The 15,297-nt window shown below is 53.0% G+C and overlaps 1 protein-coding gene across 1 annotated transcript in view; it reads left to right on the top strand.

Annotated features, from left to right (window-relative positions):
* Positions 1 to 8,986, top strand: part of SLC16A2 (solute carrier family 16 member 2) — a 33,214-nt gene extending 24,228 nt beyond the window's left edge. The window contains exons 2-6 of the mRNA XM_039731251.1: positions 1,744 to 1,888; positions 5,743 to 6,205; positions 6,630 to 6,773; positions 7,307 to 7,535; positions 8,766 to 8,986. Of these exons, the coding sequence (XP_039587185.1) occupies positions 1,744 to 1,888; positions 5,743 to 6,205; positions 6,630 to 6,773; positions 7,307 to 7,535; positions 8,766 to 8,986 (1,202 nt within the window). The remainder of the gene's footprint in view (positions 1 to 1,743; positions 1,889 to 5,742; positions 6,206 to 6,629; positions 6,774 to 7,306; positions 7,536 to 8,765) is intronic.
* Positions 8,987 to 15,297: the final 6,311 nt, after the last annotated feature.

The raw sequence follows: 15,297 nt of genomic DNA, 5'->3' as shown, positions 1-15,297 counted from the left end.
CTCCGTGCCACCTAATCCTATTAGAGGGACTTTCGTTACACTGTGCCTTGTGTTCAGAACCAAGAAAATCAGCTGGAGAGGGGGGTCCTCTCCCTTCCCCTCTCCCGTCTTTTTGCCTGGAGTTGAGACGAGAGCCCAGCCGGTCCCACGAGGTTCCTGCTCAGCCCTTGCTTTTCATTTTATTGCTCCACTCTGCATTTATTAAGGAAGATTTTGAAGTAAATTGGGTGCTTGTGAACTTATAATTAATTTGGAAGGGTCAGCTCTTCCCAGCCTGGGGAGGGCTTCTTTGTGTGGTCCTTTTGTGAGAGGCAGAGGTTGGAGAGGCTGTTCTATAGCTGGGATTTGCTTTTAATAGGGACCTGGCTATTTTTTGAAGATCTCACAGCTCTGGAAGGACTATGAGGGTGTTTTTATGCAGGGATGTGATGAAAAGGTTTGCAGAGCCTTTGGCCTGGGTGCAAAAGAAAACCAAACCAAACCTAAAAAAGGGATAAAAAAAGGTAAAAGGACCACATGTCCTGGGGCTGTGTTTGGCAAACCAGAGCCAGCACCTGGAGCTTGGAGATGCTCCAGGAGGTGCCCCCACTTTGGTGCCAGGTAGGGTTGGGAGCCCCTTGTCCCTCTGTCCATCCCACTCTGCCCCACACACCACCCAGGGGACCTCTTACTTCTCCTTAGAAATTCTTTTTCTTACCACATTTCTTTTCTTGAAATCCTGCGTTGCCTCCCCAAAATAGTCACACAAACCATTAAAAGGAGAAGGTGGAGGGCAGGGAGAAGATGGTGGACAAAAAGAAATGGCCTCAAGTTGTGCCAGGAGAGGTTTAGGTTCCATATTAGGAAAAATTTCTTCACTAAAAGGCTGGTCAAGCACTGGCACAGGCTGCTCAGGGCAGCGATGGAATCATTGTCCCTGCAGGGAATGAAAAACCATGTGGATGTGGCACTTGGGAACATGGGTTAGTGCTGGGCTTGGCAGTGCTGGGGGAATGGTTGGACTTGAGGATCTTAAAAGGCTTTTCTAACCTTAACAATTCCATGATGGGCTGAAAAAGAAAAAAAAAATCTGTGAATAATTAACATTTCTGGAAAAAAACCAGACAGACAGACAGTGGTTTTCTCCACAGTGGGCTGGAAGGAGACAGGGCATGATGGTCCCACTTGGGCATTGCCTGGCAAGGTCAGGGGTGGAATTTAACCTGGGGTAAACATGTGTCTCCATCAGCTCAGCTGCAACGAGGAATCCTCACTGACCGTGGGGAGAGGGGCAGGCGAGGAGTGCTGACCCTGGGGAGTGAGGGAGGCGTGGGTGAGGTGCTCCCTGGGGATCAGGGCTGTGGCTTTGGACAGGAACCTCTCCCTGGCCAAAGCTGGGGAGCTCAGGGGGCTTTTGGCTGTGGAGATTCCTGATGGAAGTGCTGTCAGTGGCGGTTGTTTGGTTGTTTGGAAAGAGCATTGAAACTTGGTGCCTTCCCTGGGACACAGTAACCCAGCAGAGAGGAATGCCAGGAAAACCTGTCCATACTCCATCATCGTGCCCCATCTGCAGTGCCACCAGCTCTCTGTCTCATTTATGAGTTGCACTGTTAATTAACAGCACTTAACCCAGCTAATTAACTGTGTGATGGGGCTGCCTCTCTGCCAAGACACCTCCAAAGCTGCGCTTGGTCCCTGGATGATTCCCCCTGCCCCTGTTGGGTGTCCCACCCTGACCATCACCTTTCTGCTCTCTCTCCCCAGCGTGGGTCGGCTCCCTGGCCATGGGAATGATTTTTTTCTGCTCTCCCATCGTCAGCATCTTCACAGACCGGATCGGCTGCAGGACCACAGCGGCCATGGGAGCTACCATCGCCTTCATCGGGCTCCTCTCCAGCTCCTTCACCAAGTAAGGCTGTGTTGGGCACACCCAGCTCCTTGGGGAGCTCCTCTCCCTCCCTGTTCCCTGCAATCCCCCTTCCAACACTTTGCTTCTGTCTCTGGGGGCAAAGCAGGCGGTGCCCATCTGCATGAGAGATGTCCTGGCATCCCTACAGCCCACGTGTGCTCGGCCTGTTCCCCTCCAAACTGACCCTCGTGTCCTTAGGTAAAAAAAGAGTGAATTTTGCCCAAGCAAGGGACTGTATTTTCTGGGATTTCAGCACTCAGGTCCCTCATTTGATCTTTAAAACAGCAGGAGAGGTTGGTGTGCCTCTCGCGGGCAGCTCCAGAGAGGCACTCACAGAGCAAACCATTCTCCTTTGCAACCATTTTCACATTTGGTGCTGAAAGTAAATTAATGCTTAAAATAATATTTGGTGGATTGCGCCTAAGAGGGAGTTTCTGTGCAGGGCAGACGGGGAGGGGAAGGCAGACGGGGTTTGGAGAGGTTTGTGGTGCTCCTGCCCTGGCTCGTGTGTCTGCGGCAGCGCAGGGCCACTGCTGCTCCTTGTTTTCCATGCCTGATCCCATGCCATGAATTTCTGCTGGCAGGCACTGGCCAATGGCAGGTGTACCTTGTGTGTCTTTCCAGCCCAGAAATCAGGGTTGGCATCGTTGTGGGAGCAAAAAGAGGTCACCTCTGGGGTAATTTATGTGACACTTATTAAACACAGTCTCAGAGACTCCATGGAGACACCTCCAAAGCAGCATTTGCCCCACTTTTCTGAATAAAAACATTGCTTTGGGTTGGATTTCAGTTAAAATCAATATTGTTTTAATTAAAATGCTTCAAGGAGTGGGTTTTTAAAGCAAATACACACCAGTTTTCCAGAGGGCAACTTGCCTGTGCTGTGCTCCTCCTGGTCAGTGAGACCCTTGTGCTCGTCCCAGCCCTGCTTCCCTGGATCCCCAAGTCCTCATCTGTGAGATCCCCCCATCATGCCTGGAGTGGGGATCAGTTCTGATCCCCAGGAAAACCCCCCAGGACCGTGGCTAATTGCAGATGGGATTTTTGGGTTGCCAAAACCATCTTGGGAAGGAACTGGCATCTGCATCTTCCTCCTCAAGTGCCACCCTTTCTGTTTCCAAAGATAATGGCAAAAGGTGCAGTGGGTCCTGCAGGAAGCTGTGCCCTGGCATGCAGATCACAGGAGCTTCCCATGTAATCCTGCTTTCCTTCCAATCAACAAAACTTGGACTTTTTTGCCCCCTCTATTTTAAAATGTTTGTGCAAAGAAAAAGGGCTCGTTGGACCACACCGCTGCCAGGGGCTTGTTGTGTTGGGCTTCCAAAAAAAGAAAAAAAATCAAACCGTGCAGGCAGAGAGGAACATCATTTCCAGGAGAGCTACAGGACTGAAATCCCCATTTCCTGCCTCTCACTCTCGGGCCACATTCCTCTGGCTGCCTTTTAAGGGAGAAAGGAGCCCCTCTGCAGCTGGACCACGGCGAGGGAAGCTGCGCCGGCAGAGCCGCGCGCGGGGCCGGGGAAGAGCAGGGAGGCTGTGGGATTTGGCAGCGCTCCACCCGGATGGTGAAGGCTGCTCCTGAAATTCGGGGCTTGTGGCTCCAGCTCTCCCTGAACAATGGAGAAGCTTTTTTTGGTCCCTCCTGCCAAGTCCCTCCACCGCAGCTGGAGGTCGTTCCCCTGTGATACAAGCACTGGTGCAGAGGGACACAGCCTGGCTTTGGTGGGCTCAGGCAGAGCTGGATCAAAACTCACCCCCCTTTATCTCCTAGTTTCTCTAAAATGGGTTTATTTTGTCCAAATGGAGGAGCAGCAGTTCCCAGCACTGCACTGAGCTGCTCCACAAGCCCCCTGAGCCACCAAGACTGTGTGGTAACACCCCAGCGCCCAGCTCAGTGCCTCTTGTCTCAAAATATTGGGAATTTTGTATGAAGACCACTAAAGAAACCAAATGTGCTGAAAAGCAAAGCTCTGGGGAAGGCTGGATGGCGTCCAATGCAAGGCTTTTCCTCTCTGCTGCCTTGCTCTGAGGTGTCTCCTGCACTCGTAACCAGCTCAAGCCACCTTGTGTGCTCCCAACAAGAGAAATCCCAGTTAAGGCTTTAGCTTCCCTCCAGTGTAAGGGGGTTGGTTTAGCATGGAGAATGGGAGATGATGGCCAGCTCAGCAGGGCTGTCTTCACATGCCCCCAGTGCCCTCCCAGCCCTCCTCCTCTGCACTAAGTGCTCTGTAGGGAGGGTTGGATCCCTTTTCATCTGCTTCTCCTTCCCCTCCACAATTTCATCTGCTTCTCCATCCCCTCCACAATTTCTGCAGGTTACTCCTGCACAGAGGGATCCCCCAAACTTCTGCCAGGAAGGATGAACCAGGGCTGCTCCCACGGAGAGCTGGAAGCAGGAGGGAGGCCTCCTTGTCCCAGGAGAAACAATTATCCATTGGCAACCTCACAATCCGAGGGGACAATGCCACCCTTCCCACCAGACAGCTGCTGGCTGATTCCCAATAAGCAGGCTAGGAAATCCTGGCTCTCTTTTTTTAGCAGCTCATGGCTGAAAGGAGCCTCTGCTCATGCAGGGGTGTCTGAGCATCACTGGGGAGCAGATGGGAGCTGTGGCATTGCCTCCACTTACCCGACACGTCAGCTGAGCTGTGGCACCAGGGCTGCTGTGGCCAGGCCAGGCTGGTGCGTGGGAGGTCGGGCACGGCCCATGAGGCCCAGCTGCTTGCCTGGCTCCCACAGAGGGGGCTTCTGATGTGGTTTTGCTCTGGAGTGGATGGAAATTGCCTTTCATGATGGTCATTTGTCTCGGCGCCGCCAGGCACAGCAGCCGGGTTCTGCTTTCTGCTTGGCAGGCTGGAGGGATGAGCGTGTAATGGAAGGCATGATGTGCTTGTAAAGGTTTTCCCAACTTCCAGCTGCTCTGGGAGACGTGGGCTGCTGTCTCCTCACTTGCTTTGGGAGCAGCACTCAGTCTTGCTCCGAGGATTGGAGCACAGACCCTGCTTGTACAAGACCCTGAGCTGCCCAAAGGTTTTCCTCACACTTTCCTCCCAGGCAGTATCCCATGGCAGACCTCTGCAGCTGGATGGATTGCATGGGAATGAAGAAAAAAATTCCTTCATCTGGAAAGAAACACAACAGGTTGTTTGTACTGCCTAAATCCAGGCTCCTTTGTCAGCTGCCTCTGTTGGGAAAATTGGGCTGGAAATTTGGAGGCAGCTCCTTCCAAGAGCTTTCAGCACTCTCCATCTGCTCTGTAGAGCAGCCACTTCACTCCCTCTTTGAGTGCAGCCACCAATGTAAGGTACAGATGAGATCTATTAACTGTCTAATTAAAGCTCCCAGAAGAGCTTAAAGAAGAAGAACTTAATTAACCAGCCTGGAGCCTGGGCAGAAACACCACACTTCCTTGCTGCGTGCCTAATAACCAGCAGGGTTGGTGCCTTCTGCTTCCAAACACTGGGTGGAGAATGTTTTCAGTTAATCCTTTCAGTGGAAAAATTAAAAGGAATTCTAGCTAAAAATATCCCACCCTCCCTACCTTAGAAAATCTTGTTTGCTGTAATTTAATAACCATTGAAGTAAGGTCAGCTTCCCAAGGAGGCCAGGTTGGCTGCTGCCTTCTCCTGGTGGCAGAAAGCACTTCCCAGCTCCACTTCATTTTGCTGCAGACTTCATGTGCCAGCTGTTAGGTGAGGATTATCCTGGTTTTGGTGAGGGGATAAGCTCCTCGAGGTCAGACAGTCTGTGCAGTACCTGCAGCATGTGACAACACCTCGGCCTTTGCAGCACCATGGGGGAGGAGGCTCCCTCACCTCTGCCTCACATCCCCACTCCCACGTGTGTCATTCCAGGTCCCTGGAAGTCCGTTATTTCACATATGGGATCCTCTTTGGCTGTGGCAGCTCCTTTGCCTTCCAGCCCTCGCTGGTCATCCTCGGCCACTACTTCAAGCGCCGCCTGGGCCTGGCCAATGGCATCGTGGCCGGGGGCAGCTGCCTCATCTCCGTGCCGCTCCCCTTCTTCCTGAAGATGGTCGGGGGTGCCATCGGGCTGGCACACACTTTCCAAGTACTCAGTGCCTTAATGCTCATCCAGATCTTCTTGTCCATGACCTACCGGCCCATCCTGACGCCTTCTTGTGACTCTCAGCACGACGGGCACGACAAGATGGGCAGCCGGAGCATGAGGCAGCAGTGCTGGGCCCAGACCCGCAAGTATTTCAACCTGAGGGTTTTCCGGAGAAAGACCTATCGGATTTGGGCTTTTGGGATTGCTACTGCTGTCCTGGGATACCTCGTACCTTACATGAACCTGGTAAGAGCTGTGGCTGGGCTGGAAGGGGAGGGAGGTCCCTTTGCCCACAGTGAGGAAGAGGTGGGAAGGTGGAAATGGGCAGAGGCACAAAAGCCTTGAAGCCAAGAAACTGCTTCACATCCTTTAAACAGGAATTGTGATAGATATGGTTCTGTGTGTCCTCTCTGTGTCCTCTGTGCCAGAGTAGGCCAGGGTCACTTCCCAGCACTCCTAAGGGCCAGCACCAGTAGCAGGAGAGGAGAAGAAGAAGGTCCTGTTGAGTTTGGGGTGGGTGGAGGGTGCAGGTCAGTGTGGTGTGGACACGAGGGTTACACAACCAGCCCAAATCCGTGAGCCCTCTGCAGGAAATCCCATCCCTTTTGGGGAGATGAGAGAGATGAATGTACTGCAGCTTCATGTCCTTGTGTTCTTCCTTCCATCCCAGGTCAAATATGTGGAGAAGCGATTTCAGGAAACCAAAAAGGACTGGATCCTCCTGGTTTGCCTCGGGGCCATGTCGGGGCTGGGGCGCTTGGTTTCGGGCCGCATTGGCGACTGCATTCCCGGGCTGAAGAAGATTTACCTGCAGGTACAGTGGGATTTACCTGCAGGTACAGTGGGATTTACCTGCAGATACAGTGTGTCCAGCCCTCCATGGAGGTTCTGGCCAGCTACAGTGGAGCAGGGATGGTATCTCTGCATTAATGTCCACGCTCTGCTTAATAACTGTCAATCACAAAGCCTTTACCAACCATTGTCTGCTGTGAGGGAAGAAAATTGACTACAGAGATGTGTGAGAGGAGTTACACACTTGACCCCAGGGACTGGTGTCTGTTCAGCAATCAAACTCCATGGTAGCCACTCTTCCCAAACTACCGACACCCTTTAACCTCCTTGTGGTTTTTGAAGAACAAACTGCTGAAATCTAGCAGCTAATCCAGCAGTTAATCCTTCTTAACCCTTCTTAAAAGGTTATTCTTAAGGGCCTCCCTGAGACAGGAGCAGTGGCTGGATGGCTTTGCTGGGTCCAGGGAGGGAGCAGTGACATTGACCTGCTCAGTGTCATCTCCATGACTCTTCTGCTGCCCATCCCCACGCTCATGCCCACTCCTGTTCCCCCAGGTTGCGTCCTTCATGCTGTTGGGCCTCCTGTGCATGATGATCCCCCAGTGCCGAGGCTTCGAGGGCGTCATTGTCATCTGCCTCTTCCTTGGCCTCTGCGACGGCTTCTTCACCACCATCATGGCCCCCATCGCCTTCGAGCTGGTGGGGCCCATGCAGGCGTCCCAGGCCATAGGGTACCTCATGGGGCTGATGGCCGTGCCCATGACCGCGGGCACGCCCATTGCAGGTTGGTAACACCACGGGGCTGGACCAGGACCCAGCGGGTGGCAGGGACGTGGTGGTGGCAGCTTTCACCTGTGGTGGTGGTTTGGTGTGAGACCAGAAGCTCTGGTTTGAGGTCTCTGGTTTATCGGGTCATGTGGAGGTTGAGGAATGGGGGTGGCATCACTCCATGCTATGTCTTGTGCCACCTCAGAGCTTTTCTCAATGCTGATGAAAAGTGGCCATTGGGGGAGCAGTGAGCCAAGGTCACATTAAGTGATTTCTCTTTGCAGCTGAGCTAAAAATCGGCAGATAATAATTTTCTAGAAGTCCTTTTAGATAGAATTGAAGTTAGAGATAGAGACACCTGAGCCTCCACGAGACCTGGGTGTGTGTTCCAGCACGGCAACAACCCCAACGTCCTTAACAGCGAGGGCTCTGCCAGAGCTGCCCCTGAGCAGCAGGACCTCTGCATCAGCAGCGCTAAGCCAAAGCTGGATAAGCACCTCCGATCTCTCTGCTTCCAGCAGCAAAGTTCACTCTAACACCCTCGGGACGGAGCATGGGGGTCACACACCTCTCACTGGGAGGGTGCTGCACCAGGACCCCCTGAGTGGGGCTTGCTGGGTGAAGGGGCCTTTTGCATTGGCCTAATCCCCAGGGAAGCATCCAAGCAGGAGACACTCAGAGGAATTTTCCAGAGCTAATCAATGGCCATGTGTTATCCTCCGAGGATGCCTGGCTGTGTTGGAACTTGCCAGACAAATGTAGAACCTTGTTGGGTTTTAAAGGCTTGGCTATTGTTTGTAACTGGCAGAATGTATTTCACAGCTGGAGATAAAACATCCATAAGGGCAGGGCTTCCAAATGGAGACAATCAGCAGAGGAACAGCCCCTGCCCACTTTCCCACTGCCTCCTGGCTGGCAAGCCTCTGGGAAGAGGTGTTGGGTTTAACACGTCTCAGCTTGCATTTGGGATTGTCTGGGATGTGGACGGTTCTGTCCTGTTGTGGAGAAACAGGAAGGACGGCTGAGGCTTTCCTTCTCCACTCCCTTGGTACACAGTGTTGGCTGCACACATCCCTTAATCCAGCGCGTAAAAACTCCAAGAAACGCAAACGGAAAAAAAAGATTATTTTAAAAACCCAAATCTCCCCAGATCTGGTGGGTGACGCAAGGAGGGAACAAGCAGGTCATTAGACTAACGAGCTCATTAGACTGACGAGGCTCTAACGTCACCTCTCTTCTCTTCCAGGATACCTCAACGATTACTTTGGGAATTACGACGCGGCCTTTTACTTTGCGGGGGTGCCGCCCATCATCGGCGGCCTGGTGCTCTCCGTGGTGCCGCTGGTCCACCAGAGGATGCTGAGGAAGCAGCGCCTGGATTCCGGCAAAGACAAGATGCTGGTGTCGGAGGCGGTGGTGAACGGGGAGCTGCTGCCCGGCTGCCCGGCCTCCGAAGCACACATGTGATGATGTGACGCCGCTCCCGGCTCTGCCGGGACACCAGCAGCCTCTCGTAGCCCCAGCACAGGCCCTTTCCCAGACGGACCGAAATTCCCAGTGATCGCAGATGCACTATGTTTGTAAAGGAGAAAACACAAACATTTCTTCTAGTTAAAGGCTTTTAATTTTTTTTTTTTTTTTTTTTTTCTGGGACAGTTTTGATTTCAAAGCCACCTTTTTTTTTTTCCCCCCCTAACCATTTTTGTAAGGAGAACTCTCACCAGGATTCAAACTTGATCAAGCTCCCGCTCCTCTCCCAGTTTTCTATACGTCACGACAGAGGTTTACAGATAATAAATGCCTTTTCCAAGCAGGCCACGGATGGAACTTGTTGAACCTTGCAGCTGTCCATCCTCCTCCTCCTCCAGTGTCACTCGGGTGTCACATCCAAGTGAGACAGCCCCATCCCCGTCCAGCACCTGGGGCTGTTTTGGAGCCAGAGATCCGAAGGAGGAAACGCTGCTTTAGTCTGATGCACAAACCAAATAAATGTCAGCGAGTCCCGCTTTCATCTTCCTCTTTCCTCCTTTCCCGCTGCTCTCCCACACCCCCAGGGAGCTGCAGCTGGGATGACAGGGAGCTCGGCTGGCTCCAGCCATTGGAGTCACACGGGAGCACACCCTTCCTGCAAAATATGCCTTAAAAACGCGTGGATGAGACCAGCAGGTCCCTTGGCCTCTTTCCACCTCCGTTTTCCCACCCAGCAATTAATGATTGGGCTTTTGAGCTGCAAAAGAGAGGGGCAGCTCCTTGCACAGCCCACAGTGCCCGGCTCTCTGGGGCCAGATCCTTGGGATCACCACCAAAAAGGGCACTTTGGTGGCTTTGAGGCACACAGGGCTGGGACAGAGCCCCTGTGTCATGGATCAGCTCTGTGCTGGGAGGTGGCTTCCCTGCTGGGCTCAGGGGCACCCACAGGTGTGGGGATGCTGCTGGCTCAGGGCACAGGGTGCCTCTGCTGGTTTTGGGGGCCAGTTGTGTATTATGCAGCAATAAGCAAGAGTCAGTATTGGTGGGGAATCCCAGTTTTCCAAAGGGTTTGACAGCCCCAGTAGTGTTTAACTCGTAGCCCGTGTGTTGTCACTGAGCTGGTGCAGGGTCAGTGCTGATCTGGGGGGAGAGGGAGAGAGTGCAAGGGAATCACACAGCCAGTGGGTACCCACCACACTGAGTGGCAGCAGAGCTCAACCCCAGCTCGGGCAGGAATCCATCACTGCCCACAGAAAATTGTAGAAATTCAAATTGCTCAGAGAAGCTGTGACTGCCCCATCCCTGGAAGTGCTCCAGGCCAGGTTGGGCAGGGCTGGGAGCAACCTGGGGTAGTGGAAGGTGTCCCTGCCCATGGCAAGGGGCTGGAATGAGATGAGCTTCAAGGTCCATTCCAACCCAAACCATTCCATGATTCTATGATCATCTCCAGGGATTGCTAATGAGCGTGGCTAATGAGTGAGAAGGGAAGTTCTCCTGCCCTGGTGGGTCCCTGTGTGAACAAGGAGCCAGCTGGGACTGGGGTGCCTTTTCCTGGGAGAGAGCAAGAAACAAAACTCACATTTATCCTGACTGCAAACCCATCCTTCATCAGATTTTCATTTTCTTCACCTGGCAGTAAAATCTCAGATGTCTGAAGAGGGACGTGTGTCGTGGGAATCATCCCTTGGTCTCCGGGCGAGTGTGGGGGTTTGTAACACCAGGACATGTCTTTGCTGTGGAAATCTGGGCTCAGTGGAGGCCCCTCCCACAGGCAGCAGTGGGACTTTTGTACATAATAGGCTCAGGACCCTGCATGTCCCTCTGGCCCTGTTTTTAACCCCTCTTGGCTGATGCATTGTAAGGTCTTGTGGTCTCGTGGCCCTTCTGTCCCTGTACGAGCTGGAAAATTACCTGGTGTGTTGTGACGTGTCTGTTTATGATATAAAATGAGATGTCTTCTTGTCTCTTTCTTGGATACACTTTTCCATGACTGTTCTCCCCCTTCATGGCCTGTGTTGCATCCTCTGCTGTGGCTCTGCTGAGCCATCACTGAGTTTTGGGAGCCACGGGAGGCAGATGAAGCTGCAGGAGGAGGCAGAGCTTTAACCCCCTAACCCAGCTCCAGCTGGGATCTGCCAGACTTAGCCTAGGGCAGGTCGTTAATCTGGTGCTTTTTGGGTGGCAGCCTTGGAAGTGGGGCAGCTTCAAAGCCCTCTGACAGCTGAAGGAAATAAAAAACTCCTCATTGTAACTCCTTCTGTGAGTTTTGGGGCATTAATTCACATTGGAGTTTGATGAAGTTCATTAAATCATACTTTGGACCTTAATGCCCCCCAAAGGAGAGATTGTGAGAGGTTTAAATTCCAGAAGTAGCTTCTTCAGAGCAAGCAGAGCATGAGCAGAGCTGTCTCCAAACCCCCACTCCCCATGAGGGAGTGCCTGCACAGCAGAGCTTCAGAGCAAGCAGAGCATGAGCAGAGCTGTCTCCAAACCCCATGTGGGCTGAGGGAGTGCCTGCACAGCAGAACCCACTGATGGCTGCACCCAGACTCTGTGTGGCAAAGCCTCCCTCACTCCTAAGGTGATTTATGGTTCAAATCCCAAATTCCTACAGAATTCCCCTTGCCTTAACTGCTCCATATTCCTGCAAAGGCACTGGGAGCAGCCTGCATTCAGTGCAAGGGTTGTTTAGCCCTGCAGTGGCATCAGAGCAGCTGTGCCAGCCCAGGAGGGGTGCTGGTACCCACATCTGCCCCCCCTACATTTTGATCTTTCCCCATGGCTTTTATTATTGGCCCTCTAGGAGATTTGGAGTGATGAGGTGCTTTCTTGGCCACCCCAGCTTGGTCAGAGGAAACCACCCCTCATCCTATCCCAGACCCATGTCTGGTACCAGCCTCCCAAAACCACGCTCAGTGTCTTTGTCTGGCCAAAATCCTGCCCTTGGTGGACACAAGGACAAATTCTGCAGGTTTGGACAGCAGCCATGAAAGGTCTCCTCATCAGCAAACACAGATGGGAATGGGAAGGGCAAAGGTTGGAGCAGTGTCAACATACAGGGAGTATTTGGGGCTTGTTTGTCAGATTGCTGCTGCTGTGGGTCTAGTTTGGCCCTTTTGAACACCAGGCAGTTTGCGAGAATTTCTGCACATGAGAGGTGGGATTGTGAGCAGAGAGGGGCTGCACTGCCCTCAAAACCTCAGCTCAGCCTCTGGTGGTCTGGTGGTGTGATGCCAATGGGTCCCTAACTGCAGCAAAAAGCTTCATCCCAAAGCTCCCCCTGTCCCATCAGAGCCATCCTGTCCTAGCCCAGAACATCCCCATCCCCTTTGGGGCTGCCTTTTACTCAGTTTTCTGACTAAAAACCCAACCTTCTCCCTCCCCTGCGAGTGCCAGGCTGTGATTCCTGCCCCTCTCCCTGCTCTGGGAAGGGAAGGGGGAGCCCAGCACTCAGGCTCGGCCAGCTTGGGGAGCCAGCAAGGCAAGGGGAGGGGGCTGAGCCCCTGGGGTGGGAAAGGGGTGGAAGGGAGCAGGGAGGGCCCCACTCCAGCCCGTGGTGTTTGCAGAGCTGCAGAGCCTTATGTAAGCGTGCAGTGAGCACAGGACATGTCCCAGCAGCTCCTGCTCGGGGCTGGGCTGGGGCTGCCTCTTAAATCTTTACCTTAAGGGTGTTCACAACCAACTTGTTGTCTTTTCTTCTTCTTCTTTTTTTTTTTTTTCCCTTTCCTTTTTTCTTTTATTATTGTTCTGCTGCAGAGTGAGGCATTGGGTTTAACTCCTCTGGCTCTGGCAGAGGGATGGAGGGGGACAGCTGAGCTGGAAGGGCTCCCAGGATGGCTGTGTTTGTGATGGGAAGGGGAGCAGGGCTTTGGGAGCTGTCTGGGACGAGCCATGATTCATGGCTTAGTGCTTTTTTCAGTTTTGGAACAATATGCAGGAGCTGCTTCACTGCAGCTTGCCCTGCCCCGAGGTCCTGCAGCCAAGCAAACACAAGTTTCAAAGTCACAGAGCTTAAATTTATCAAATTCTGGCCTCTCTCCAGCTGGGGTTGAGGTTTCCTAACATTTCTCTGCTGTGGGAGCTGTGGGAAGGCCACATCCTAATTGCCAGCCAAGCAGAGGGCTTTTGCAGGTCTGCTGTGGTACCGTGGGGTTTGGAGACCCCCAATTTCAGGAGGTTTTGGCTCTGCCTCCCACCATGGTGGTGCTTTGGGGCTGCCACTCAAGGAGCTTCATCACCCCGCGGGCTGAGCTGCCTGGAGGAGCCAGCAGGGTGGTGGCCAGCAGCTGGGCAAGGACATTCCTGCCCTTCCTTCCCTGGCAGTGCCATGGGAATGTTCTGCACGGCAGCAGAGGCTCTCTTTGGTACGTGGGTGCCAAGAGCAATTTGCTCTGGGCAGCCTGATTTGGTGCTGAGGATCTCACCTGCTCTGGATTTGAACCCTGGCTGACACTTGCATCTATAAGTGGCCACGTAATCCTCACCTGGGTAAAGGTGAGCTCGGATCAAATCCTCGGAATGCAGGGGGACAGATCCAGCTGAGACTTTTGCTGTCTCTCCATTCTTCACTGCAAACCATTCCTGGCTTTTGTGTGCTCCTGCACCCCACAGTTTTGTTTGGGGTCACTTTGATTATTTTAGCTTCAATTATTTCCAAGCTGGCAGAGTTCTCCTTTTCCAGGTGGAAGCAGAAAATTGGAATGACTTTGAAAGCCAAGGCAAGAAGAGCAGCTCCCTCCCTCCAGCTTTATGCCACCAAGTGTGGACTTGAGCTTTTTTGGGTGCTTACAAGCACCCTTGTAACCTTTGGGGACAATGATGGGGTTGACAAGTGCTCTTTAAATCCTGCTCCAGGGTGCTCTGAGTAATGCCAGGCAAGGAACTGGCACAGAGAGGGGCTCCATGGGCAAGTAACAAACCAACAGAAAGCTGTTTCCTTTCTTTTTGAGAGCCCTGGGCAGGAAAGCAAACACAGAGGTGGATGGAGCCCTGAAAGGCCTTTGGCCTCCAGGGGTGAGCCTGTGCCATTGCTCCAGGTCCTTTATCTGCTGGCACGGCCACTCTGTGAACTTAAGCCCTGGTGACAGAGAGCTTATCACTGGGCTTTGGTGGGACCACCGGCACAGCCCCTGTCGGGGGGGCTTTGTAGTTTTATTTTTGCAAATATTTTGCCGTGCCCTCAGCGCTCCCCTCAAGGCCAGACCCTGCGAGTGTCCCCGTGTCCCCTGGTGATGAAACCCTACAGGTGCAGGGCTGAGATCCACCTTCCCAGCCAGAGGAATGGCACAAAATCCCTCCTGTTTCCTGCAAAACGTGGCTCTGGAGGAGGCTTTGCACCTCCAAAGTTTCTCCTCTCTTTGTACCCTGCTCCCCAAGGCTCTCCCTGCACCCACCTCAGCCCACCCCGCAAACACAGCCCCTCCTGTAGCTTTAGAGACAAGACCCAGGGGCTGCTTTGCCAAGGAATCCAGCTCTTTTTTTGTCCTTTCCGTAGATTTTTATCGTGGTGTGTAAGATGAGTTGTTTACCGGAGCAGGTTCCTGCGCTGAGGTGATGCTGCCCCTCGGGTGGGCCTTGGCCAAGCTGCCTGAGCCTGGCTGGGCTGAGCTCCTTCAGCCGATCCTTTCGGGAAGGAGCTCCACTTCCCCAGGCCTGAACGTTCCCAGCATATCCTGTTTCAGCCACTTAAACCCGTTAGAGCCACAGGCAGGATTTGCTGGGGAGACTGAGGGCAATTAGGAAATTACCCCGCTCCCCTGCCCTGAGATCCAGCAGGATGAAGCCAAATATTTGCTTTCGGATGGGTGGATTTTGGAGCTGGCTCCACATGAGAGCGCCGGGGCGGAGGCTTGAATTTTGGCCGTTTTGGGTAATTGTTTTTGAAGCAGGACCTCCAAGCTTGCTGCCATCACCCTGCTCAGCAGATTCCAAAGCCAGGCCCTGTCACAGCTGGCATTTGTTGATGGAAAACAGTCTGCCCATGGGTTTTTGGGGTGGGATGCACCCTCTCCGTGTCTGTCCACACTAGAAAGACTCAATAAAAGGCTGCAGCACTGGTGGTAGCTTTGTAATTCTATTTTTTTCTGCTGTGCTCCAGGCTCTCCACTCAGAGCTGTGTGTGGCTCTGAAATTGGTCCTGGGAGGTGCCGAGGCCTGCTGGGCACCCTGGGCAGGGCAGCAGAGCCAGTGGTCCAAAGGCAGCTGCTCAATTCAATGCTGAAATCAGATCCTGAAGCTTAAAATTATTACTTTTTTTTTTTTTTAACATCTGCTCCTTGTAAGTGATTTATAATCCCTCAAAATTTTGT

This window comes from Passer montanus, unplaced genomic scaffold, assembly GCF_014805655.1.
Source record: "Passer montanus isolate IOZ18808 unplaced genomic scaffold, ASM1480565v1 scaffold76, whole genome shotgun sequence".
Classification (NCBI taxonomy): Eukaryota; Metazoa; Chordata; class Aves; order Passeriformes; family Passeridae; genus Passer; species Passer montanus.
Note: the sequence above shows the minus strand (reverse complement) of the source record. Positions and strands in the feature narration are given on the sequence as shown.